At 47.1% G+C, this 27,121-nt stretch overlaps 1 protein-coding gene across 9 annotated transcripts in view; it reads right to left on the bottom strand.

Annotated features, from left to right (window-relative positions):
- Positions 1 to 14,117: 14,117 nt before the first annotated feature.
- The window catches only part of KDM2A (lysine demethylase 2A), a 240,164-nt gene continuing 227,160 nt past the window's right edge, over positions 14,118 to 27,121 (bottom strand). For all 9 annotated transcript variants that reach the window (XM_073563336.1, XM_073563333.1, XM_073563331.1 and 6 more), the window contains one exon: positions 14,118 to 14,686. In XM_073563336.1, the coding sequence (XP_073419437.1) occupies positions 14,505 to 14,686 (182 nt within the window). In that variant the 3' untranslated portion in view covers positions 14,118 to 14,504. The remainder of the gene's footprint in view (positions 14,687 to 27,121) is intronic.

Below are 27,121 nucleotides of genomic sequence, written 5' to 3'. Positions count from 1 at the left end.
CTCGGGGGTTAATCCTGCTGGAGACCAGGTTGGAAGGTTAGTCACGCCCACGGTCTTTAAATAGTCATACTGGCATATGGGTGTCGCCGATTATAGCTTGTGTTTCATACCAAGTGGTTCCGGTCTGGAGTGGAGGTGTTCAAGAGAGAGAGATTCATATCTGGTGTCGTATGATCCGTCGTTATCCTTTCTCCTTCCCATATTTGTGTTTAGTTGTGCCCTGTTCACATTACTGTTTATTCCTGTGTGTGTGCGGCGCAGTGCAGTTTAAGTTCTCCCTGTCTGTCATTATTTGTGTGGGAGCTTTGGTGGTGTGACTCCTCACTGGGTGGAGGGTGGAGGGTTAAGTGCAGGGCTGAGCAGGAGATAGGGAAAGGTCGGAGGCTCAGGCATTTGCACCTTCAGCAAAAACCCTGGGTTGAGGGTCAGACAGGGTTTCCCCTAGTAAAAGGGACACCACAGGGGCCCCGGGTATTTCAGCCTTAGTTGAACTAAGCCCCCGTGACATTATAATCGGCCCACATTTTTTCAGGAGTCCATGGATCCATTAGATTCCATAACCCGCCAGTTGGCGGCGCTGTCCTTACAGGTCTCCGAGTTGAAAGGGGCAGTTCAGCAGCAGGGCCTGGTAGTAGCAAAGGTGCAAACGGCATCTGCAGGTATCGGTGCAGAGCCGAAGTTTCCGCTGCCAGAACGATTTTCAGGCGATCGCAGCAAATTTGTCGTATTTCGGGAGGCCTGCAAATTATACTTCCGCATGCGGCCAATATCCTCAGGTAATGAGGCCCAGCGAGTAGGGCTGGTGTTGTCATTACTGAGTGGTGACCCCCAAGCATGGGCATTTTCCTTACCAGCTGACTCTGCTACATTTCATTCGGTCGATGTTTTTTCTGCCCTCGGGCTCATTTACGATGACCCTGACCGACTGGCTCTAGCGGAATCTAAAATCCGCGCCCTCCGCCAGGGGGAGCGCTTGGCAGAAGACTATTGTTCGGAATTTCGCCGCTGGGCTGTAGACACACAGTGGAATGACCCAGCACTGCGGAGCCAGTTTATTCATGGGGTATCAGGGAGGGTGAAACAAGCCCTCCTGATGTATGAGACTCCGGCATCATTGGAGTCTGCCATGAGTTTGGTGATACGTATTGATCGCCGTTTTCGTCAGGGGGCACAGGAGACGCTACCTCTGGGGGAAAACAGAGGTGCAGGTGTGGTTGAAGTAGATGAGTCCCCTGAACCTATGCAGATTGCTGGCGTGGCACAGGTTCAGCCTCGCGCTCCGGGATTCCGGAAGCCCGGAGCATGTTTCTACTGTGGTAAAGGAGGTCATTATGTTAACGTTTGCCCGGTACTACCTAAGAGGGTCACACCGGAGGAAAACTGTTACGCTCAGAGGGTATGGAGGAGACCCAACTGAGCGTATGCATATCCTCCATGATGGTATCTCAATGTATGCTCCCTGCCAAGGTTATTATCGCCGGCAGAGAGCTACCTATATCAGTGTTTGTGGATAGCGGTTCCGCCACCAATCTCATAGATGAGGAGTTTGCACACACCGCCGGGTTTAAGATCGGAAAACTTCCTCACCCCATACAGGTGGTGACCATTAATGCTGTTCCCCTCCCTCAAGGGGAGATTACTGAGTTTGTGGCAGAGGTGAAACTCCACATTGGGGTCCTACATTCTGAGTCGGTTACATGTAGGGTCCTCCGTAATCTCCCAGCTCAAATGGTCCTGGGTTTTCCATGGCTGTCCAGGCACAACCCAGTAATTGATTGGAAAACTCAGGACATAGTACAATGGAGTGGTTTCTGCCAAGACAATTGCTTGGCCACATGTGTGTCCGCCGTGACGCCCAGCCTGCCGGAGGCTTTGCAGGATTTCGCGGATGTTTTCTCTGAGAAGGGTTGCTCAGAACTGCCTCCACATAGAGCCTATGACTGTGCGATTAGGTTAAAACCCGGGGCCAAATTACCTAAGGCCAGGATGTTTAATATTTCTGGTCCTGAGAGACAAGCTCTGAAAGACTACATCGCGGAGAGTCTGAGCAAAGGTCACATCCGGCCTTCGTCCTCGTCTGTAGCCGCGGGGTTTTTCTTCATTAAGAAGAAAGATGGGGGGTTACGCCCGTGTCTGGATTTCCGAGAGTTAAACCAGATTACTATCCGTGATCCCTACCCAATGCCGTTGATCCCGGATTTGTTCAACCAGGTAGCGGGGGCGAAATGGTTTTCCAAGCTGGACCTCAGGGGGGCGTATAACCTCATAAGGGTCCGTCAGGGGGATGAGTGGAAGACGGCGTTTAACACTCCTGAGGGTCATTTTGAGAGTCTGGTTATGCCGTTTGGGTTGACCACCGCGCCTGCCGTTTTCCAACATTTTATTAATGATGTATTTGCTCATGTCCTGGGGAGATTTGTGATTGTATACCTGGATGATATCCTCATTTATTCTAGCGATCGGGACACTCATTTGGAGCATGTTAGGCAGGTGTTACAGTTGCTCCGGGAGAACCAGCTCTATGCTAAGCTGGAAAAATGTTTATTTTTTGTCCAGGAGTTGCCCTTTTTGGGATATATTGTGTCCGCAGCCGGTTTTAAAATGGACACCGCTAAGGTGCAAGCGGTGCTGCAATGGGAGAGGCCAGAGAGTCTGAAAGCACTCCAGCGGTTCCTTGGGTTTGCGAATTATTATAGGAAATTTATAAAACACTTTTCGACTGTCGCCAAACCGCTCACGGACATGACAAAAAAGGGTGCCGATCTGGCGAACTGGCCTGAGCTGGCTATACGTGCATTTGAGCATCTGAAGAATAGTTTTGCTTCAGCCCCCATTCTGGTGCAACCAGACGTGTCTAAACCTTTTGTGGTAGAGGTTGATGCGTCGGAGGTGGGAGTGGGGGCAGTCCTGTCTCAAGGCTCGTCCTTGAGCGAGATGCATCCATGCGCCTACTTCTCCAAGAAGCTGTCGCTGGCCGAACGGAATTATGATATCGGCAACAGGGAGTTGTTGGCCATCAAACTGGCTTTTGAGGAATGGCGACACTTCTTGGAGGGGGCGGCTCACCAGGTCACAGTTATCACCGACCATAAGAATCTGCTCTACCTGGAGTCGGCCAAACGTCTGTCTCCTAGGCAGGCTCGCTGGGCATTGTTTTTTACTCGTTTCAATTTTCTTGTGACGTACCGTCCCGGGGCTAAAAACACCAAGGCGGATGCTTTGTCTAGGTGTTTTCTGGGGGGAGAACCTCGGGAAGAGCCGGTACCCATCCTCCAGAAAGGGGTAGTGGTCTCGGCTCTCACGACTGAGGTAGAGGCGGAGATTGCCGAGGCCCAAGAGGAGGTACCACCAGGTCTTCCCGCCAACAAATCATTTGTACCCCTGCATCTTCGGCTTAAGGTGTTGAAGGAACACCACGATTCGGTACTGGCTGGTCACCCAGGGGTGAAGCGCACCTTAGAGCTGGTATCGCGTCGTTTCTGGTGGCCCAAAATCCGGCAGGACGTGGACTCGTACGTGGCAGCTTGCATCACGTGCGCTAGGGCTAAGTCACCCCGAACCCGTCCTGCTGGCACGCTACAGCCTCTGGGGGTACCCAATAGGCCATGGACCGAAATCTCCATGGATTTTATCACTGACTTGCCAGCCTCGGCAGGGAACACGGTCATCCTGGTGGTGGTTGACCGTTTTTCAAAGATGGCGCATTTTGTGGCGTTGTCTTCTTTGCCCAATGCTAAGACGTTGGCTCAAGTATTTGTGAAGGAGGTGGTCAGACTCCACGGAGTACCGTCTGACATAGTATCTGATAGGGGTACGCAATTTGTGGCGAGGTTTTGGAAAGCTTTTTGCTCAAGGTTGGGGATCAAGTTGTCACATTCATCGGCGTTTCATCCACAGTCTAATGGACAAACTGAGCGCATGAACCAAAATCTAGAACAGTATTTACGATGCTTTGTGTCCGACAACCAGGAGGATTGGTCTACTTTCCTTCCTCTGGCCGAATTCGCGTTAAATAATCACCGCCAAGAGTCATCAGGAGAGTCTCCATTCTTTTGTGTGTACGGTCAACATCCTCAGTTTTGTACCTTACATCAGGGTGACTCCGGGGGTGTCCCGGAGGAGGATCAGCTAGGAGCCCAATTGTCATCAGTCTGGAGGCGGGTGAAACAGCGTTTGTTGAGCATGAGTGCCAGGTACAAACGGGTGGCTGACAGTAGACGCGTGCCAGGTCCGGACCTGTGTGTGGGTGAATGGGTGTGGTTAGCTACGAAGAACATAAAACTCAAAATCCCATCTTTAAAACTGGGTCCAAGGTTTATTGGGCCTTTTAGGATTTCTGCCATCATTAACCCAGTGGCTTATCGGTTGGAACTTCCTGCGGTGTACAGAATACATAACGTTTTTCCACAGGGCTTTATTGAAAAAGGTGGTAGGCTTGGTGGACACGACGCCGATGCCACCTCCAGTCATGGTGGATGGCGATTTAGAGTTCGAGGTCGCCAAGGTAGTGGACTCTCGAGTAGTACGCCGTACTCTTCAGTATTTGGTGCACTGGCGGGGGTATGGTCCGGAGGAGAGGTCTTGGGTTCCAGCCTCAGACATACATGCGGATCGGCTGGTCAGTTCTTTTCACCGTCGTCATCTGGACAAGCCGGGTCCTATGAGTCTTGAGGGCCCTGGGGTCCCTCGTAGAAGACGGGGTACTGTCATGTCGGACGCTGTTCACACCACAGCGTCCGGCAGGCAGAGGTAGTTCCACCTCCAGCCACTATAGCCTCAGTGGCGCCAGCTTGATCTTCAGGCTCTCAGGGGTTAATCCTGCTGGAGACCAGGTTGGAAGGTTAGTCACGCCCACGGTCTTTAAATAGTCATACTGGCATATGGGCGTCGCCGATTATAGCTTGTGTTTCATACCAAGTGGTTCCGGTCTGGAGTGGAGGTGTTCAAGAGAGAGAGATTCATATCTGGTGTCGTATGATCCGTCGTTATCCTTTCTCCTTCCCATATTTGTGTTTAGTTGTGCCCTGTTCACATTACTGTTTATTCCTGTGTGTGTGCGGCGCAGTGCAGTTTAAGTTCTCCCTGTCTGTCATTATTTGTGTGGGAGCTTTGGTGGTGTGACTCCTCACTGGGTGGAGGGTTAAGTGCAGGGCTGAGCAGGAGATAGGGAAAGGTCGGAGGCTCAGGCATTTGCACCTTCAGCAAAAACCCTGGGTTGAGGGTCAGACAGGGTTTCCCCTAGTAAAAGGGACACCACAGGGGCCCCGGGTATTTCAGCCTTAGTTGAACTAAGCCCCCGTGACATTGGGCTGCTATACTATCTTTATAGAATCTTTCCTTCTCTCTCTGTTTCTTTATCTCTCTAATCTCTTTTTTTCTTTCTCTCACTCTGTTCTTTCTTCTTTCTTTCTTTGCCCGTTCTTTCTTTTTCTCTCTTTCTTTCTCGGTTTTCTTTTTTCTCTGTTCTTTCTTTTCCTCAGTACCAGTCAGCGTGCCCACAGTACCAGTAGAATAAGGGGGGCACTGGTCACTTTGAGTCTCTCATACTTTTTATTGGTGTATAATCATATGCCCTGAGCACCCCCATAAAGAGGGCCAGCCCCAGACAACAGGGTACAAACAAATCACTATTACTATCAGTCCAAGTGGACAATTATATACGTAAAGGTAATGATGTCCCTGTGCCAAGCAGTGCGGAGGATCAGCATACACTGAGGAGACCAGAGCAGCGGGGTTTGGGGAGAAGAATTATATGGGGCCCATTACATTGTATGAAGTAATATATGGGGCCCATTATGATGTATGAAGTAATATATGGGGACCATTATACTGTATGAAGTAATATATTGGGCCCATTATACTGTATGGAGCATTATATGGGGCCCATTATACTGTATGCAGTAATATATGGGGCCCATTACACTGTATGAAGTAGTATACGGTGCCCATTATACTGTCTGCAGCAATATATGGGGCCCATAATACTGTATGGAGCATTATGTGGGGATAGGGGATGACTTTGTTGTGGATCTGACCGCTGGGACCCCCATGATCGTAGGTAACATAGCTTTGAAGAGCACCATGTAAAAGGAGATGTGGTCAATCACACGCACTGTGGTGCCATTCACATGTGGCTCTTCAAATAACTCCTTAAAGAGAGTGATATGGGCATGACAAAGTATAGCAAAAATTCACTGATCGGGGTGATGAGTGCTATAGTTTGTGGGCTGGTGGGATTTGTGTGGCAGGGCTGCATTTTTGTCCCAGTCCGGCCCTTTGCCAGGCCTACCATTGCCATTAATGACCCTTGTTCTGGATACTTCTGTGTTGTTCTTGTATGTGCGTGTGATGGCGCTGACATCCTTGTGTTTGGACACCTTTTTTTTTCTATTTATCCAAGTCAAAATGTCCACTAATGTACTCAGTTTTACAGGATAAATATGAAAATTTACTTTGTGTGCGAGGGGGGGAGGGTGTCATTTTGCTGCTCACCTCAGGCAGCAGAGAGGCTAGGTTCACCCCTGTAGACAAATACAAGGTATTTACAGTGAGGTAGATGGAATATAGCAGCTAAAAAATAATGGCATAATAGAAAGATAAGTATAGTGCCAGACAGAAAAAGTGTCTCAGGGCTGAAGTCTGCACAGAACCAGGAAGATAATAAAAACTACTCTAAGGGTACAGTTACACTTAACGATGTACCAGCGATCCCGACAACGATATGGATCGCTGGTGCATCGCTAAGTGGTCACTAGTGAGCTGCCACACAGGCAGATCTCACCAGCGACACAGCAGGGGTCGGGGGTCGCTACTTACCTGTTAGACGCGGCGGTCCTGACGTCCTCCCGCCCGCGTCCAAGCGTCGCTAGTCGGCGCCACAGGAAGCAGACGACGAGAAATGGTCCAGGACGTTCTCGCGCGACCAGCGATGAGCAGCGGGGGAGACGGTCGGAGGTAAGTATCAGACATAGCGATATCGCTAGCAATATCGCTGCTACGTCACAAAATCGGTGACGTTACAGCGATATCGCTATGTGTAACGGGGGCCTTAGCCTAACTGTAAAATAGACCAAGCATCGGATAAAAAGATCCAAGAAAATATTAGGGCCAAAAAATTATTAGATGGTCAATCTTAGTAAACAGTGGTATCTAAGCATGCCCTGAACAGGACCTATGATTTGAGAGTAAAGTTATAAAATCAGATTGCACCTAGCTAATGGCTACATACATCAATGCAAGGCATAAAATAATGGCTTCAAAAAGAGTCTAATATATAAGGATATGTACCTTGTGACATGATCCTGGATATATGCAGGGACGCCTGTGAGACACGCTGAATCCCCGACGCGCATTTCACCGTCCTCGATTTCGTCAGGAGGCGTCACTAACACGTTTTATAAACATGCCAATAAGCCTAATAAGATGCTAGCTCGTAAGCTTAGAATGAAAGAGTCACTGAAAATAATATCCTCTATAAAAGACACCAAGGGTCAGATCACAGCCCACCATGATGTTATTTATAACACTTTTAATGAATACTACCAGTGTTTGTATTCGAATCCACAACCACCACCCACTCCCCTCACTACTGAAGTCATTCATTCACAAACTATATCTACCTAAATTGACTAAGTCCGCGGCACAACAACTCCATTTAGACATCTCTGAGGAGGAAATCGTTTCAACAATCAAAAAACTAAAAAAGGAAAGGTCCCTGGACAGGATGGTCTTATAGCAATATATTATAAAAAATGTAGCAATGTGCTGATGCCACATATAAAAAACCTCTGTAATTCGCTGCTAAATGGCTCACAGTTGCCTCCTGACTTCTACGTGGCACATGTAACCGTAATCCCTAAACCTAAGAAAGATCATCTCACTAAAAATTAGACCTATATCCCTCAAACATTGACTTAAAAATCTTTACATCCATTGTGACTAACAGGATCAATAAAATCCTCCCTCACCTCATCCATCGGAATCAGGTTGGTTTTATACCAACGCGACAGGCCCCAGATAATATTAGGAGAGAGTTAAATATTATTCATACAACTAACCTACAACGAAAGTGACTTCTACTGCTTGCTTGCATATTGAGAAGGCTTTCGATTCGGTGTCCGGGACATATCTTTTTATGGTTGTTTAGGAATTCGGATTCTCCCCTAAACTTATAAAGTGCCTCCAATTGTTATATGATAGCCTTATTGCTTATTTAAAACTCCCGTTAACACATCCCACTCCAATTAATATTTAGAGGGGTACCAGGCAGGGCTGTCCTCTATCTCCGTCTCTTTTTGCACTTGCAATGGAACCCATTGCGGAAGCAATAAGGAGAGATCAGAATATCCTGGGCCCTGAGAATCTGGGAGACCAATATAAAGTCAGCCTCTTGGCGGATGATCTCCTCCTAACATTAATAAGTCCCCACACTACACTCTCTCACTTGTTTTCCCTCCACAAATTTGAGATCTTGGGGTTAAAAATTAACATTGATAAATCCGAAGCATTATTTGTAAATTTTCCTAAGACAGAGCAAACTAATATAGCATCCCATTTTGGGTTTATACTCAAAGAACATTATCTAACATATCTGGGTATCAACTTAACAGCCAACAGGTCAACTCTGTTTAGGTGGAATTACACTCCACTGATCCAAAACTTCCAGAGGGAACTGGATAGATGGTCCCTCAAAGTTATCCTGGCTCGGCAGAATACATGCATTAAAAATGGTATCACTGCCTCGATTTTTTTATCTATTTAGGTCCCTCCCAATTATGGTACCAGCCAGAACGTTCACTCATTTACACTCTAAGATGTCTAAGTTTCTTTGGCTAGGAAAACAACCCAGAATTGCACAAAAACTTATGTTCAGTTACAGAAAAAAATGGGGTTTATCCCTCCCTAATTTTACACTTTATTACAAGTCGGCACAGATTGCTCAATTAATAAGTACTTGTTCATATCCCAATAGTCCGAGATGGGTTATTCTGGAATAATTTCTCTCTAAACCATTCTCCTTATCAGGCCTAATGTGGACCACAGACTTCCACGGGGGTTAATGAATGTGGCTCCTTTTACAGTCCCACCCGCAGCTTCTTTGGAGGAAAGTCCGGTTTAAATAGAACTTACAATCAAGCCCTTCTCCCCTGACAGCTATATTACAAAAACCCCTGTTCCCACCAGGCCTTGAGTCACAAATTTTTTCTTGGTGGAAGCTGAAAGGTATTCATATACTAAACATTTGTGTTCCCCATTTAATATCTTACTTGACAGACAGGAATTTGTTCAAATATTTGAACCTCCAGTTAGGGAGGTAATGCGATTAAACCAGATCTTCCACTTTGCAAAGCAGATCCTCCCGTGCGGTACTACTCTCAGGGCAACGAGTTTTGAAAATAAATGTCTAAATGACCCTTTTGGTAGGGGAACGATCTCATTGATCTACTATGCTATAAATTCTCCACAAGATGATAAAAAATTGAAGTATATGTTACAATGGGAGGAGGATCTGGGGTTTGAACAGTCAAGTGATGAATGGCATCGTAGCTGTGACACCCTATCGAAAGGTAGTCAACAGACTTCTCTTGTGGAGACTTCCTTTAAACTACTGCACAGAGTCTATTATGTACCGGAAAAAATTAATAGCATTTTTCCTAATGTCTCGGGAGACTGTTTTAGGGGCTGTGGATTATCTGGTGACATGAAACATTTGGTGGTCTTGTATGGTGGTTTCTGGGCTTTGAGAGAAGGTGAAGCATCTGATAGCACAGATGTATAATATGGTGGACCGGTTGTTCTGGAACCTTCTACTCTTTTACTGGGAACCAGGCCTTCCCGGCTTCCAAAAAGCTTTCAGAAGCTAGTAAACTACTTATATATGGCCACTAAAATACACATTGTGGCAAAGTGGAAGTCACCCTCACTGTCAAGATCTATGGTGAAAGAGAAGATGAACGACATTATGTTATATGAAAGAACAGAAGCAACTAGAACCAAACACGTGGGATTCCTTCTTCAGGGTTTGGCATTCCTAGATGGAGCTTCACTCAAATGCTTGACTGGATCAGGCACTAAGGCGCTCTCCGTAGCCAATTGAGAACTGGTCACGGGATTCATATATGATCCTACAATAGTGGGTGGTTGCATAACCGCTTTAAACGCCCTGGATTGGTTAATGATGATAACATTATAGATTATTGGATATCGTATAATTAAATCCTATGTGCCTTTCCCTACCCCTGTATGTCCTGTCTTCCCTTAATATAGTGCTTTGAAGAAAGCACTATCTTGTAATCTGAACGCTGCTAATTTATTCTTCTTCTTCTGCTTCTTCTTATTATAGTGGTTTGAAAAAAACCACTATATTGTAATCCGAACGCTGCTAACTTATTATAGTGCTTTGAAGAAAGCCCTATCTTGTAATCCGAACGCTGCTAACTTATTATAGTGCTTTGAAGAAAGCCCTATCTTGTAATCCGAACGCTGCTAACTTATTATAGTGCTTTTGAAAAAACCACTATATTGTAATCCGAACTTTTTCTTATTATTCAGTTGATTTCCTCAATTAATGCGGCACAAACCGCTACACACACACACAGACTCCGTTGAGGTGTCGTTTCGAAGCCAGCGTCCATGAGTGGTGTGCTAAGTATTTTTCGTGTCGATCGGATTTGTAGTTTTTACGCAATTTGCGTTCGAAAATTTTTTTTCCCCATCATTGGAATGCATTGTCTCAATGCATTTCAAAGGGAAAATGTTGCCACAGGGAAATCATGCCCTGAGGCGATTCAAATGGCAGTTAAGCTCATTGATATGCGCACCCAGTTACTATGCCAACGCCTATGTTATACATGACCTCTCCAGGACAGAGTTTCTGGCAGATAATATCAGCTCTTAAAGCGAAACCCACAGCACAAATGCAAATCTAGCTTCATCACATGATGCACGCCCGAGAGAATATGCGGCAAAGTGGATTTCGAAGCCCAGTGAGCCAAACTAGCTCTTAAACAGCCGACGCGCCTAAGTGATCCTTAAAGGACCGGCGAGCCAAATCGGAGGCTGAGCCACCCTGGCCTCCAAATCGGACCCAGAGTGGCCCCGCCCACCAAATCGGACCCTGAGGGGCCCCGCCCACCAAATCGGACCCTGAGGGGCCCCGCCCACCAAATCGGACCCTGAGGGGCCCCGCCCACCAATTCAAGCCCTGAGGAGCCCAGGCCGCCGAATCTGATCCTGAGGGGCCCAACCCACCAAATCAGACCAGGGGGGGACCCCACAGGCCAAAGTGACCCCTGAGAGGCAACCACAGTTAAAACGGATCCTGAGTTGAAAGTCTTGCAGGGGCAGCAGTCAAGTCTCAAAGGGGCAGTCCGGGCACCATTTCAAAGCACTATCTGTACTTCATTCAGGAAATACACATCTAATTATTCAGTTGATTTCCGCAATTAATGCGGCCCGAACCGCTACACGCACAGACTCTGTTGAGGTGTCATTTCCAAGCCAGCGTCCACGAGTGGTGTGCTAAGTATTTTTCGTGTCGATCGGATTTGTAGTTTTTCCGCAATTTGCGTTTGAAAAAACATTTTCCCGTCATTGGAATGAATTGTCTCAATGCTTTTCAATGAGGAAATTTTGCCACAGACGAAACATGCCCTGAGGCGATTGAAATGGCAGTTAAGCTCATTGATATGCGCAGGCACACCCAGTTACTATGCCAACGCCTACGAACTTCACATGACGCCCCCAGGACACAGATTCTGGCAGATAATATCAGCTCTTAAAGTGAAACCCACAGCACAAATGCAAATCTAGCTTCATCACGACGCATGCCCTTGAGAGAGAATGTGCGCCAAATCCGACCCCGGCCTCCAAAATCGGACGCCGAGCGACCCCGGCCTCCAAAATCGGACGCCGAGCGACCCCGGCCTCCAAAATCGGACGCCGAGCGACCCCGGCCTCCAAAATCGGACGCCGAGCGACCCCGGCCTCCAAAATCGGACGCCGAGCGACCCCGGCCTCCAAAATCGGACGCCGAGCGACCCCGGCCTCCAAATCGGACCCAGAGGGGCTCCGCCCACAAAATCGGACCCCGAGGGGCCCCGCTCACAAAATCTGACCGAGAGGCCCTGGCCACAAAATCTGACCCTGAGGGATCCTGTCCACCATTTCAAGCCCTGAGGAGCCCAGGCCGCCGAATCTGATCCTGAGGGGCCCCACCCACCAAATCAGACCGGGGGGGCCCCACAGGCCAAAGTGACCCCTGAGAGGCAACCAGTTAAAACGGATCCTGAGTTGAAAGTCTTGCAGGGGCAGCAGTCAAGTCTCTCTTAAAGGGGGCAGTCCGGACACAATTTCAAAGCACTATCTGTACTTCCTTCAGGAAATACACATCTAATTATTATTCAGTTGATTTCCGCAATTAATGCGGCCCGAACCGCTACACGCACAGACTCCGTTGAGGTGTCGTTTCGAAGCCAGCGTCGAGTGGTGTGCTAAGTAATTTTCGTGTCAATCGGATTTGTAGTTTTTGCGCAATTTGCGTTTGAAAAAACATTTTCCTCAATGCATTTCAATGGGAAAATGTTGCCACAGAGAAAACATGCCCTGAGGCGATTCAAATGGCAGTTAAGCTCATTGATATGCGCAGGCACACCCAGTTACTATGCCAACGCCTACGAACTATACATGACCTCTCCAGGACAGAGTTTCTGGCAGATATCAGCTCTTAAAGCGAAACCCACAGCACAAATGCAAATCTAGCTTCATCACAAGACGCATGCCCGAGAGAGAGAATGTGCGCCAAAGTGGATTTAGAAGCCCAGTGAGCCAAACTGGCTCTTTAAGGGCCGACACGCCAAAGTGATTCTTAAAGGGCTGGCGCACCGAAAGGAGTCTTAAATGCCGGCGCGCCAAATCGAAAGCTGAGTGACCCCAGGCTCCAAATCGGAGGCTGATCGACCCTGGCCTCCAAATCGGAGGCTGAGCCACCCTGGCCTCCAAATCGGACCCAGAGTGGCCCCGCTCACCAAATCGTACCCTGAGGGGCCCCGCCCACCAAAACGGACCCCAGGAGCTCCGGCCACAAGATCGGACCCTGAGGGGCCCCGGCCACAAAAGCGGACCCTGAGGGGCCCCGGCCACAAAATCGGACCCTGAGGGGCCCCACCCACCAAATCGGACCCTGAGGGGCCCCGGCAACCAAATCGGACCCTGAGGCGCCCCGCCCACCAAATCGGATCCTGAGGGGCCCCGGCCACAAAATCGGACCTTGACGGGCCCCGCCCACCAAATCGGACCCTGAGGGGCCCCGCCCACCAATTCAGACCCTGAGGGCCCCCATAGGCCAAAGTGACCCCTGAGAGGCACCCACAGTTAAAACGGATCCTGAGTTGAAAGTCTTGCAGGGGCAGCAGGCGAGTCTCTCTTAAAGGGGCAGCCCGGGCACCATTTCAAAGCACTATCTTTACTTCCTTCAGGAAATACACATCTAGTTTCTAGAAGAAATAAGTACAAACCACACAGAACACATTCTTGATTCTTTTTTTTTTTTTTATTGCAAAAGAAACAAAAAGGGAAAGCGAGACCGCTCCCGCAGAGAAAAATATTATCCAGGCTCTTTTTATACAATCTAGTCCCGGGCTGGGGAAAGGAGCAGCCGGCGCACACATTACTCCATGTGTGTGCGCACACCAGCTTCTGTATATATTTATATATATTTCTGTATATATGCACAAACGGCTGCCCAGTGTGTGTGGAATTAATGCATTGCAGATTGCAATTCTGCACACATGTTCTCAAGAGAGAGGGAGTGGGCACAAAATAAAAGCAACAAACCAAAATCTTAAGTTAAAAAATAAAAAAAATATATAACATTAACTCAATTACAATTTAGCAAAAAGCAGCCGTCCCTCTCTCGTACTCACACACTCTACCCCAAGCGCCCAGAGAAATAAACCTTATTGACAAATTTAATGCTCAACAGGGGAAGGCATTAAATAGTAAAAAAAAAAAAAAAAAAAAAAAAAAAAAAATTATCGGCAAAACATGAAGGGGAAAAACAAATCTGAGCTGCCCGCTCACTCATCAGGTGTCTTTTCCATTAAACTGTCTGGCGAAGAGCTATTCTGTACTAAGGAGGCAAAACCTAAAGAAAAATAACAAAAAACAAATAAAAAAAAAATACAAAGTCTTCCTTTTCTCTATGACAATGGAGAATTCAGTCCTAAAGGTCTTGATTTCAGCCCTAAAAGTGACTGACCCCATCAAGGCTGCAACAGCTGTTTAAATACCCGTTTCAGATATAGCCCACGTCTTTGCATCATATGATTGCCCCACCATAGGCATAAGAGGGCGGGATGATAAATCGCCAATTATTGCTCCTTGTTTCAGTCGGAATGAGAGGGAGGCCAGAGATCTGGAGACCGATGAGGAGGTGGTGATTGACATTGTGCATCCTCCAACACAATAGCATCCCCCTGCATCAAACCTCCACCATGCATTCCATCCTAGCTGATCCTCTGGATAAGCTTGTCATCTGACATACAGTACAAGGTGCTCACAGACAGGTCTGAGATGAAGCCCTCACAGGCTCCCCGTGTCACTTGTTTGCAGCCTCGAAGATCAATAAGTGCCAGATTGGGTGCTCTCCGCAAGTACAACAAGGACTCATCAGTTACTCCTTTACAACCTGGGAAGAAAAATAAAAAATGTATATACAGGTACACAGGTTGAAATAGACCCAGGATCATCAAATTAACCCTTTCTCCACCTATTTTAGTTTTTTGTCATTAATTTAACTATATCTCACAATGTTATGTGTAGTGAGGAAAGCATCCAGCTCCTTTTTTAACCCCTTTCTGACATCTGACATACTACCCCGTCCACAGGCCCGTATGAACGGTATAGTACGTCACCGCGATCAGCGGCGCACATGGGGGGGGGGGGGGAGGGTTGCTGCTGATCGAGGCCAGGTGTAAGCTGATTGTCATAGATCAAACATGATCGCAGTGTACCGGGGGCACAGGGAAGAATCACTCAGGGAGAGGGCTCACTGCGTACTTCCCTGAGCCCCTCAGAACAGCACGATGTGATCGCGCTGGTTCGAGGGTCTCCTCCCTGCAGGCCCCCGGAACAAAGACAGCCACGGGGGCTTTCAGGGTCCTGCAGGGAGGCGTCTTTCTGCAGTGCCTGTCAGATCGCTGATCTGACACTTTACAGTGATGTCCCAATAAAATGAAGTTAAAAAAAAAAAAAAAAAATCAAGTGTAAAAATAAATTTTAAAACAATTCCTAAATAAATAAAAAATATTCCCCAATAATTTTTTTTTTTTTAAAACACATTAAGGCTATGTGCCCACGTATGCAGAAATTTCCTGAGAAAAACCGGACTTCCCAGGAAATCCGCAATTTTTTATTTGGGTTTTTAGCTGATATTTTGCGTTTTTTTCTGGAGCATCCTAATACAATGAAATCCGCAAGTTTTCTGCAAAATTAATGAACATGTGTTTTTTTTGCAGAAAAAAAACGCATCATGGGCACAAAAATTGCGGATTTCATTCTAATAGGATGCTTAACCCCTTAGCGACAGAGCCAGTTTGCAGCTTAATGACCAGGCCAATTTTTACAATTCTGACCACTGTCCCTTTATGAGGTTATAACTCTGGAACGCTTTAATGGATCCCGCTGATTCTAAGATTGTTTTTTCGTGACATATTGTACTTCATGTTAGTGGTAAAATTTCTTCGATAAGTCTTGTGTTTATTTATGAAAAAAACGGAAATATGGCGAAAATTTTGAAAATTTTGCAATTTTAAAAATTTAAATTTTTATGCCCTCAAATCAGAGAGATGTGTCACACAAATTTCTTAATAAATAACATTTCCCACATGTCTACTTTACATCAGCACAATTTTGGAAGCAAAATTTTTTTTTGTTAGGAAGTTATAAGGGTTAAAAGTTGACCAGCGATTTCTCATTTTTACAACAAAATTTACAAAACCATTTTTTTTAGGGACCACATCATATTTAAAGTCATTTTGAGGGGTGTACATGACAGAAAATACCCAAAAGTGGCACCATTCTAAACACTAGACCCCTCAAGGTGCTCAAAACCACATTCAAGAAGTTTATTAACCCTTTAAGTGCTTCACAGGAACTAAAGCAATGTGGAAGGAAAAAATTAACATTTAACTTTTTTTTGCAAAAAATTTACTTCAGAACCAATTTTTTTTATTTCCACAAGTGTTAAAAGAGAAAATCAACCACAAAATTTGTTGTACAATTTCTCCTGAATCCGCTGATACCCTATATGTGGGGGTAAACCACTTTTTCAGCACACGGCAGAGCTCGCAAGGGATGGAGCGCCGTTTGACTTTTTCAACGCAGAATTGGCTGGAATTGAGATCGGATGCCATGTTGCGTTCGGAGAGCCCTTAATGTGCCTAAACAGTTGAAACCTCCAACAAGTGACCCCATTTTGGAAACTAGACCCATTAAGGAACTTATCTAGATGTGTGGTGAGCACTTTGAACCCCCAAGGGCTTCACAGAAGTTTATAACGTAGAGCCGTGAAAATAAGAAATCTATTTTTTTCCACAAAAATGATCTTTTCACCCCCAAATTTTTTTTTTTTTTACAAGGGTAACAGGAGAAATCATACCCGCACAGTTGTTATGCGATTTGTCCTGAGTACGCTGATACCCCATATGTGGGGGGGAACCACTGTTTGGGCGCATGGGAGAGCTCGGAAGGGAAGGAGTGCCATTTTGGAATGCAGACTTTGATGGAATGGTCTGCGGGCATCATGTTGCGCTTGCAGAGCCCCTGATGGGCCTAAACAGTGGAAACTCCCCACAAGTGACCCCATTTTGGAAACTAGACCCATTAAGGAACTTATCTAGATGTGTGGTGAGCACTTTGAACCTTCAAGTGCTTCACAGAAGTTTATAACGTAGAGCCGTGAAAATAAAAAATCCATTTTTTTTCCACAAAAATGATCTTTTCGTCCCCAAATTTATATTTTTACAAGGGTAACAGGAGAAATCATACCCGCAACAGTTGTTATGCGATTTGTCCTGAGTACGCCGATACCCCATATGTGGGGGGGAACCACTGTTTGGGCGCATGGGAGAGCTCGGAAGGGAAGGAGTGCCATTTTGGAATGCAGACTTTGATGGAATGGTCTGCGGGCATCATGTTGCGCTTGCAGAGCCCCTGATGGGCCTAAACAGTGGAAACCCCCCACAAGTGACCCCATTTTGGAAATTAGACCCCCTAAGGAACTTGTCTAGATGTGTGGTGAGCACTTTGAACCCCCAAGCGCTTCACAAAAGTTTATAAACACAGAGCCGTGAAAATAAAAAGTCTTTTTTATTTCCACAAGATTTTTTAGACCCCCAAAGTTGGCAAATAGTGGAAACCCCTCAATTCTTGCTCCAACCCTAACCCCAACACACCCCTAACCCTAATCCCAACCCTAATCCCTAATCCTAACCCTAATTCTAGTTCGCCCTAACCCTAATTCTAACCCTAGTCGTGACCCGAGCCCTAACACAACCCTAACCCTAGCCCAACCCTAACCCTAGCCCTACCCTAACCCAAAACTGAAAAAAAAAAATATTTTCTTTATTTCATTATATTGGCCTATATAAGGGAGTGATAAACGGGGGGGTTATGTACTATTTTTTTTATTTTGATTACTATGATCGTTTATCATAGTGATCAAAATAATGAGTGGAATCTGCCAGCCGGAGCCGGCAGATTCCCGGCGGGCGCACTGCGCATGCGCCCGCCATTTTCAAGATGGCGGCACCCATCGGAGGATGCCGGCGGGACGTGGGACCACCGGGAGGGGACGGAGGGCCACGGAGAGGTACCGGGGGGGATCGGGGACCCTATTTCTCTCTCCTCTGATGTGCGATCACATCAGGAGAGAGAAATTAAATGTAAAATCGCGGCTTTTTTTTTTTGCGGTCGCCGTTATAGGGTTAATAACGGCGATCGCAAAAGCGGGGGTCGGTAAAAACCGACCGATTCATGTTCTCTGGGGTCTCGGCTACCCCTGGCAGCCGAGACCCCGGAGAAAATCCGACACTGGGGGGCGCTATTCAAATAAATAACAGCGCCGTGAATTAACGGCGCTGTGGTTTTAGTACCCTTAATTACCGCCGTTAAAAGGCGTATCGGCGGTCGTTAAGGGGTTAATGTATGCGTTTAAGCGTTTTTGACGTGGAAAAACGCAACAAAAACGTTTAAAAAACGAGAAAAATCCTGAACGTGTGCACACAGCCTAAAAGTACACGTTTAGTATCACCGCATTAGTAACGACCCGCCCTATAAAACTGTCCCTCTAGTTAACCCCTTTAGTGAACCCCTTAAAAAATAAAAAACAAAAGTTTTACCATCATACCGCTGAACAAAAAGTGCAATAACGCGCGATCAAAAAGATGTCTATAAATAACCATGGTACCGCTGAAAATGTCATCTTGTCTCGTAAAAAAACGAGCCGCCATACAGCGTCATCAGCAAAAAAATAAAAAAAAGTTATAGCTCGCAGAATAAAGCGATGCAAAATTTATTAATTTTTTTTTAATAAATTCTTTATTTAAGAATGCTGTTACAAAGATATTATCAAAATACAAGTCAGTATAATCAACATTCAGGTTTTCTTTAATGAAGGAATTCAGGGAAGGATTAGGAGAAGTGAGAAGGGAAAACACATGGATTCAGGTAAAGTTGGGGAAGAATGGGAGGGGTGGGGGTGGTAGTCCCATTGGGTGAGAGCCTCTCTTTTCACACAATTATTGAAAACGAAGTATATATAATCATATAAAGCATAAATAGAATGCTGCATTAGAATTCTTTTCGTTAGAGCTTAATATTGTTTTGATATATAAACCATTGGTACCATCTTCCACTTAAATTGTCTTGTTTGCGGTGAGCTAGTTGAGTTTTTTCAAGAGAATATATATTGTTAGCTTCGTTTACCCATTCTGATAAGGAAAGTGGATCAGTATCCTTCCAATGTCTAGCGATGAGAATTTTAGCTGCGTTAAGTAAATGAGAGCTTACAATATAATCACTCACACATTTGAGCCCAGGACGGACATTCAAAAGGATTTGTTTGGGTGTCAGAGGGGGTATTGTTCGAAAGACCTTCTTTATGTGACTATATATCATTTTCCAGAAGGGTATAATTTTGGTACATTCATACCATATACGGGCAGGCGTACTTGGCAGTAAGTTGCATCTAAAACAATAAGAAGAGCGAGATTTGTCAATCCTAGAGACAGTATCTAGGGTTTTATACCAGCGAGAAATAATCTTGTAGTTTAGTTCTTTGTATCTCTTTGAAGTAGAAATGGAGTGAATCTCTTTCCAAAGTCTATAAATTTCCTCTGGTGATAATGATATATTTAATTCTCCCATTTGCTAATCAAATTAGGAGGTTCTCCCGTATCACAAAGTAATTTGTAGATTTTAGATATAATTTTTTTTTAAAGTCAAAAAAGATATCTTGAGTATGTTTATCGGTGAAATTATTGAAGATATTGGGTATCTGAAATCTGAATTTCTTTAATAATTTCAAACTCTGTCTCTGACATTATAACACCTCTAAGTATGGTCTTGAGCTCACTTGTAGAAATAGATGGATTTTTGGTTCTTACCGTAAAATCTCTTTCTTGGAGCCTTTATTGGGGGACACAGATTACCATGGGTGTATGCTGCTGCTGCTAGGAGGCTGACACTATGCAAAACAAAAATTAGCTCCTCCCCGGCAGTATACACCCACCGACAGGCACCAAGCACCTCAGTTGGTGAAAAAGCAGTAGGAGAAGCAAAGAGAAAACTCTAAACATATGTACCAACCCATCAAGGGACTCTAAGACCCAACACGGTACAACTTAAACAGGGAGGGTGCTGTGTCCACCAATGAAGGCTCCAAGAAAGAGATTTTACGGTAAGAACCAAAAATCCATCTTTCTTTATCGCCTTATTGAGGGACACAGATTACCATGGGACGTTCCAAAGCAGTCCCAAGGGTGGGAACAGCAATAAGGAACGAAAGTAACGGAAAGGCTTAGGTCGGCCGGTGAGCCACCGCCGCCTGCAGAACCTTCCTACCAACAACAGCATCAGACGAGGCCTGGGTATGAACCCTGTAGAACCTCGTAAAGGTGTGCAAAGGCGACCAGGCTGCGGCCTTGCAAATTTGCATGGCCGAAGCCTGGTGACGAACAACCCACGAAGCCGCCACAGCCCGGGTGGAATGAGCTCTTACTCCCGGAGGGGGTCGTTTTTCCCTGAAGACTATACGCTTCCAGAATGGTAGAACGAATCCAGCGAGTGATCATGGATTTGGAAGCCGGAAGGCCCTTCTAGCGACCTTCAGAGATGACCAGCAAGGAATCGGACCGACGAAAGGAAGATGTCCTGGCGAGATAGACACGCAGGGCTCTAACTACGTCCAGTTTGTGGAGAGACTTCTCAAGCGGATGAGAGGGAGCCGGACAAAAAGAAGGAAGAACGATATCCTCATTGATATGGAAAGAGGAAACCACCTTTGGAAGAAAAGAAGGAACGGGCCTGAGGACGGCTTTGTCCTGATAGAGAATCAGGTAAGGGGAACGACATGACAAGGCCGCCAATTCAGAAACTCTTCTGATGGATGTAATGGCGATCAAAAAGGTGACCTTCCACGAGAGAAGGGACAAAGGAATGTCCTGGAGAGGCTCGAACGGCGCCTTCTGGAGAGCGCTAAGAACGAGGTTGAGATCCCACGGGTCTATTGGCGAATGTTGAGGAGGAGCCACATGGGAGAGCCCTTGGAGAAAGGTTTTGACCTGTGGTAGAGAAGCTAGCTCTCTTTGGAAGAGGATAGAGAGAGCGGAAACCTGGCCCTTGAGCGTACTGAGGGACAGACCCACTTCTAAACCAGACTGAAGAAACCCAAGGATAGATGGGATAGAAAAGGACATTGGGAAGACTTATCATCGCACCAACGGAAAAAAGCCTTCCAGTACCTATGGTAAATGCGGGAAGAGGCTGGTTTCCTGGCTGGACAGACCTGATTCCTTCAGGATTGCGGTCTCAACGGCCATGCCGTCAAACTCAGAGACTGAGAATTCTCGTGGTAAAGGGGGCCTTGCGAGAGAAGGTCTGGACGGTCTGGAAGCCTCCAGGGGACGTCTGCGAGCATGTTGACCAGTTCCGCGTACCAAGGCCGTCTTGGCCAATCTGGAGCGACTAGAATCACTGGTACGCCTTCTGATTTTATCTTTTTGACCACTCGTGGGATCAAGGCCAGAGGCGGGAACAGATAAGGAAGTTGAAACTGGGACCACGGAGTCACCAGCGCGTCGCATATGACGGCTAGAGGGTCCCTGGACCTGGCTACGAACTGCGGCACCTTGTGGTTCATCCGAGATGCCATGAGGTCGACATCCAGGGTGCCCCAACGGTGGCATATCTGATTGAAGACTGTGGGGTGCAGGGACCATTCGCCGGACGCTAGGCCCTGGCGACTCAGAAAGTCGGCTGCCCAATTTTCCACCCCTGGAATATGAACGGCGGAGATTGCCGGAACGTAACGTTCTGCCCAGCGGAATATCTTGGCCACTTCTGACATTACTTGCTTGCGGCGCGTGCCCCCCTAATGGTTTATGTACGCCACGGCCGTGGCGTTGTCCGACTGAATACGGACCGGCTTGCCGGAGAGGAGAGGCTGCCAGTGAAGAAGGGCCAGGAAGATTGCTCTGATCTCCAGAAGATTGATTGGGAGGAGAGACTCCTGTGGATTCCAGCGTCCTTGGGCCGCTTTCTGATGGAACACGGCTCCCCATCCTAGAAGGCTCGCATCGGTGGTGATGACTTGCCACTGAGGCGGAAGGAAGGACCTCCCTTGGAGAACTGACGCTGGCCGTAGCCACCAAGTGAGAGATTGCCTCACTCTGAGAGGGAGCAGAATAGGACGGTCCAAGGACATCGTGGTCTTGTCCCAGGCTGAAAGCAGAGACAGCTGGAGGGGGCGAAGATGAAACTGCGCAAAGGGTACTGCCACCATCTTCCCCAGGACCTTCATGCAGGACCGAATGGGAATGGGAGTAGGCCTCTTGAGAGTTCTGATGCCCTTGGAAAGAGTCGCAAATTTTTCCCCTGGAAGAAAAACACGGGCTAGATTCGTGTCGAATTCCATGCCCAGAAAGGTCAGACGCTGGGTGGGGGTCAGAATGGACTTCTCCTTGTTGACTAGCCAACCGAGGCGGCCGAGAGTGTCCAGGGTTATCTGAAGACTCTGGAGACAGTCCTGGCGAGACGAACCCTTGATCAAAAGATCGTCCAGATAAGGGATGATGAGGATCCCTCTGGAGCGAAGGATGGCCATGACGGTCGCCATCACCTTCGTGAAAACACGGGACGCTGAAGCTAGGCCGAAAGGAAGAGCCGTGAACTGAAAGTGGTCTCCCTGAATCGCAAATCAAAGATACTTCTGATGTTGCACACAAACCGGAATGTGCAGATAGGCATCCCGAATGTCCACCGAGAAGAGGAATTCCCCGGGTTCCATGGAAGCAATCACCGACCGAAGAGACTCCATTTTGAAATGAAGAATCTTCACGTGGCGATTGAGCAATTTGAGGTCCAGAATTGGACGAAGGGAGCAGTCTTTCTTCAGGACTACAAAGAGATTGGAGTAGAACCCGGAAAACCGTTCGTTTGAGGGAACGGGAACAATGACTCCGGCGGAAAGAAGGGAGGAAATGCCCTGCAGAAAACCCGGAGTCTGGGACCGCTGTCACGGAGGCAGAGACCGGAAAAAATGTCTGTTCGGGGGGGAAGCAAATTCGATCTTGTATCCGGATGCGACGATTTCTCTGACCCAAGCGTCGTCGACAACAGACAGCCAAGCATCCACGAAAAAGGAAAGTCTGCCTCCCACCCTGGAAGAAATTCCAGGTGGGGGTGACCTGTCACTTAGAAGAAAATCTGCCGGAATTGGCGCCTGAAGACCTGGAGTATTGTCCTCTAGATCTCCAGCGAGGAGCGGGTTTGTAGGAAGGTTTCCTCTGATCCCGCTCCCTGGTGGAGGGCGGCCGATCTTGTTGAGCAGATCTCTCCGTGGCAGAGAAGGGACGAAAGGGCCTGAATGGTCGAAAACCCTTTCTGTTGAAAAAACGTTTCGGTCGAGACTGGGGAAGCGAAGTGCTTTTACCACCAGTGGCATCGGAAATTATCTGATCCAGCTTGGCTCCAAAGAGTCTAGAGCCATGGAATGGCAGATTGGTAAGAGACTTTTTTGAAGTAGTGTCCGCATTCCATGACTTTAGCCAGAGGACTCGGCGTACAGCTACTATGTTGCTGTTAGCCCTTGCTACGCAGCCGGCCGCGTCCAAGGAGGCGGCCAAAAGGTATTTTCCCGCATGGTTAACCTGATCTGCAAGATCCGCCAACTAGTCTTGAGGAGCTGACGCTAAGATGCCCCTGCGAAGAATTTTTGCCCAAGCGGAAATGACTTTCGCCACCCAGGCGGATGCGAAAATAGGGCAGAGAGAGGCGCCGGATGCCTCAAAGATAGACTTAGCTAGAGATTCAATCTGCCTGTCAGTAGGATCTTTAAGCAATGCCCCATCTGGCAGAGAAAGCACCGTTTTTGAGGCTATCCGGGAAACTGGAGGATCCACCTCGGGAGCCTTGGACCACTTTGTGAGCAGGCCTGCGTCAAAAGGGTACAGTACGTCTAAGTACTTGCGGCCTGAGAAACGTTGCTCAGGGCGCTCCCAGTGTTTGGATAAGGTAGTATCGAAATCTTTGTGATTGGGAAAGGTTCGAGATGGAGGTCTTGCTCGTTTAAGGAGAACAGAGCATTCCTGAGGGGGAGTCTTATCCTGCTTAATTTTTAGTGTTTGGAAGATAGCTGAAATAAGACTATCAACCATGTCCCGTGTTTTAGAAACGCTGTTCCCTTCTGAACTAGGTTCCGTTTGAGAGTCATCGCCTGACTGAAGGTTGTCATCCGAGGAAGGAGAAGGAAACCTGGGAGAAGCAGAAGGGCCCTGCGAGCTAGAGGACGAAGTAGACAGAGCCCGCTTCCTAGAACTCCTGTCCTGTCTCTCTGAAGGTCGTGGTCAGGTGCAGACGACTCACCCTGAGAGGCGGTCGGGGAACAGGTGGCTGTAGATAGCTGAGGTAATCGTTCTAAGACCTGGACCAGCTACTGTGATACTTTTGTCAAGTCAGATACTGACTGAGACATTACAACGGCCCACTCCGGGGGGAGGGGGGAAGGGAGAGTGTCCTCAGCCCGGGACTCTGTGCGCTCCTGAGATGCTGACATATTTGAAGGACTACAGGGGGGGCAGAATGGGGACGACCGACCCGATGCCCACTTCTTTTTACAGCGCGCACAGGCGTAATAGGTAGCGGTGGGCCTGAAGCAGAGATCCCCTGAAGGGTTGGGCATAAGTAAATGCACTGAATGGCCGCAGGAATTAGGGAAGAACTGCCGAGGAGAGCTAATCTTTGCCGCAGAGCCTATTGAGATTCTGGCGAGCAGCAGAAAACGCCGAGGTGTCCCCCAAGCAGCGCAGGAAGGAGTGAAAATCCAGGAAATCCTTGTGCTGGAGGCTGGGGGCGGAGCTTAGCGGCTGCGCCGTGACTGGCTAACAGCGACGGAGAGGGCATGGCCGAAGGGGGAGGCTGGCATATCAAAAGAAAAGGAGCCCTGTGATGGGCTAGTAAAGGCGCGCTGAAAAGAACGCGCTCAGGAAGGGAGGAGGGAGCACGCTGAAGGAAAGTGAAAGGAAGACGCCGCAGCCCCATGCCTAGCAATTGTGAAGGAAACGCCGACATAACGGTGCCGAACTGACAGTGGCCCTGCTGCTTGTGACGCTGCTGTGGGGGAATCCCCAGTGTCTCCCTGACTAGTGCAGGGGGAGGGTGAGACGCAAGCGGCTGTGTGAGCGGGCGGCAGGCAGAGAGGGCGGGAGATTCAAATAACTGTGGACCTGAGCTCACCAAGGTCCAACTTCTCCCATTCACGGAAGCTTATGCGGGGCCGGAGGGAACGTACAGGCACTTACCTGACGTCCCTGAAGAGGATGACCACAGGGGCCCACGGAGAACAGGCAGGCCGCTGGGGTCCTCTGTACCCGCATCCTGCAGAAGACGGCTTGAACCTCCTGCGATCGCCGTCTTCCTCTCAGCCCTGTCCCGAGAAAGGGGTGAGGAGGGGGATTCGGCAAGGACCAGCCACCTGTCCACAACCCTTATCACCGGAAGGTGATAGGGAAAAAGTCCTGCCTGCGGTACTGAGAGTTGCGATGTGGGTGACACCACACTGCTCCCTCAGCCACATGATATAGGAAATCAGGGTGATAACTATACCCTGTTTCCCGACGGAAAAACCTGAAAAATAAAAGAGAAAAGATTAAAAAGTTCGATGTAAACCCTAAAAGAAAAAATGGATTATTAACTGCGGATCTGGGGAGATCCCGGTCCGCCTCCTACAGACACTAAGCACAAAACTGAGGTGCTTGGTGCCTGTCGGTGGGTGTATACTGCCGGGGAGGAGCTAATTTTTATTGTTTTGCATAGTGTCAGCCTCCTAGCAGCAGCAGCATACACCCATGGTAATCTGTGTCCCCCAATAAGGCGATAAAGAAAATATTTTTCTGAATAAAATGGCCAATGTCTATATAAGGAAAAATCCCTAGATTTTTTATTTTATTTTTAATGGCTCTATATCTATTCGTGATGAAGTGTAATAATGGCGTATGTGTGCAAATACTAGGAACAAAGTTATACCTTTTATTAGTTCTGTTCCAATTAGATATTGTAAGTTTAGTTAAAGGGTTCTCAATCTCACAATATTTAAATTTATTATATGGTGTTGACCAAAGATAATGGTTAATATTCTTATTTAAAAGATTAAGTTCGATGTCGACCCACAATTTCCTAGGGGGAGAAATTATTGCTTCCCTTATTCTGACCATATGTGAGGCGTGTCTATATTTTTCAAAGTCAGATAAACCCAGTCCTCCTTTGCATTTGCTTTTTGTTAGCGTTGGGTGTTTGATCCTACTACTTTTGTTCTGCCAAATAAATTTGGAGATCAGGGTTTTAATTTTTTGAAAAAAGGATTGTGGGATGTCAATAGGTAACACCTGAAGGTAGTAAAGTATTTGGGGTAGAGTAATCATTTTCACGATATTAATTCTGCCAAACTAGGAAATAGACAACTCCCTCCATGTGGAAACGTCTCGCTCCAGGTTACGGATTAGAGGTATAAAATTAAGATTATATGAGGAGATGGAGTTGTTTATCCTGGTCCCTAAATATGTGATATGAGAGCAGTTATTTCTGAATGGAGATTTCTTAGATAAGAGAGACCAATCTTCCTGGTTGACATTAATGTTTAACATTTCTGACTTAGAAAGATTTATCTTGACGTTTGATACTAGGTCAAATTCACGTATTTCTTCAGTTAGTGGTTTGATAGATTGCCAGGGGTCTTTTAAGTAAAAAAGAACATCGTCTGCAAATGTGGCTATTTTATGTTCTTTGTCACCACACCTTACACACCTTGGATTTTGGGGTTTTAGCTAATTTTTTGTAGAAAAGTTTCCATAACCAATATACACTCACTGGCCACTTTATTAGGTACACCATGCTAGTAACGGGTTGGACCCCCTTTTGCCTTCAGAACTGCCTCAATTCTTCGTGGCAGAGATTCAACAAGGTGCTGGAAGCATTCCTCAGAGATTTTGGACCATATTGACATGATGGCATCACACAGTTGGCGCAGATTTGTCGGCTGCACATCCCTGATGCGAATCTCCCGTTCCACCACATCCCAAAGATGCTCTATTGGATTGAGATCTGGTGACTGAGGAGGCCATTTGAGTACAGTGAACTCATTGTCATGTTCAAGAAACCAATCTGAGATGATTCGAGCTTTATGACATGGCGCATTATCCTGCTGAAAGTAGCCATCAGATGTTGGGTACATTGTGGTCATAAAGGGATGGACATGGTCAGCAACAATACTCAGGTAGGCTGTGGCGTTGCAACGATGCTCAATTGGTACCAAGGGGCCCAAAGAGTGCCAAGAAAAAATTCCCCACAC

Source organism: Dendrobates tinctorius, unplaced genomic scaffold (genome assembly GCF_039654945.1).
Source record: "Dendrobates tinctorius isolate UK_male_01 unplaced genomic scaffold, ASM3965494v1 ptg000387l, whole genome shotgun sequence".
NCBI lineage: Eukaryota > Metazoa > Chordata > Amphibia > Anura > Dendrobatidae > Dendrobates > Dendrobates tinctorius.
The sequence above is the reverse complement of the archived record's forward strand: the minus strand, read 5'-3'. Positions and strand labels throughout refer to the sequence as shown.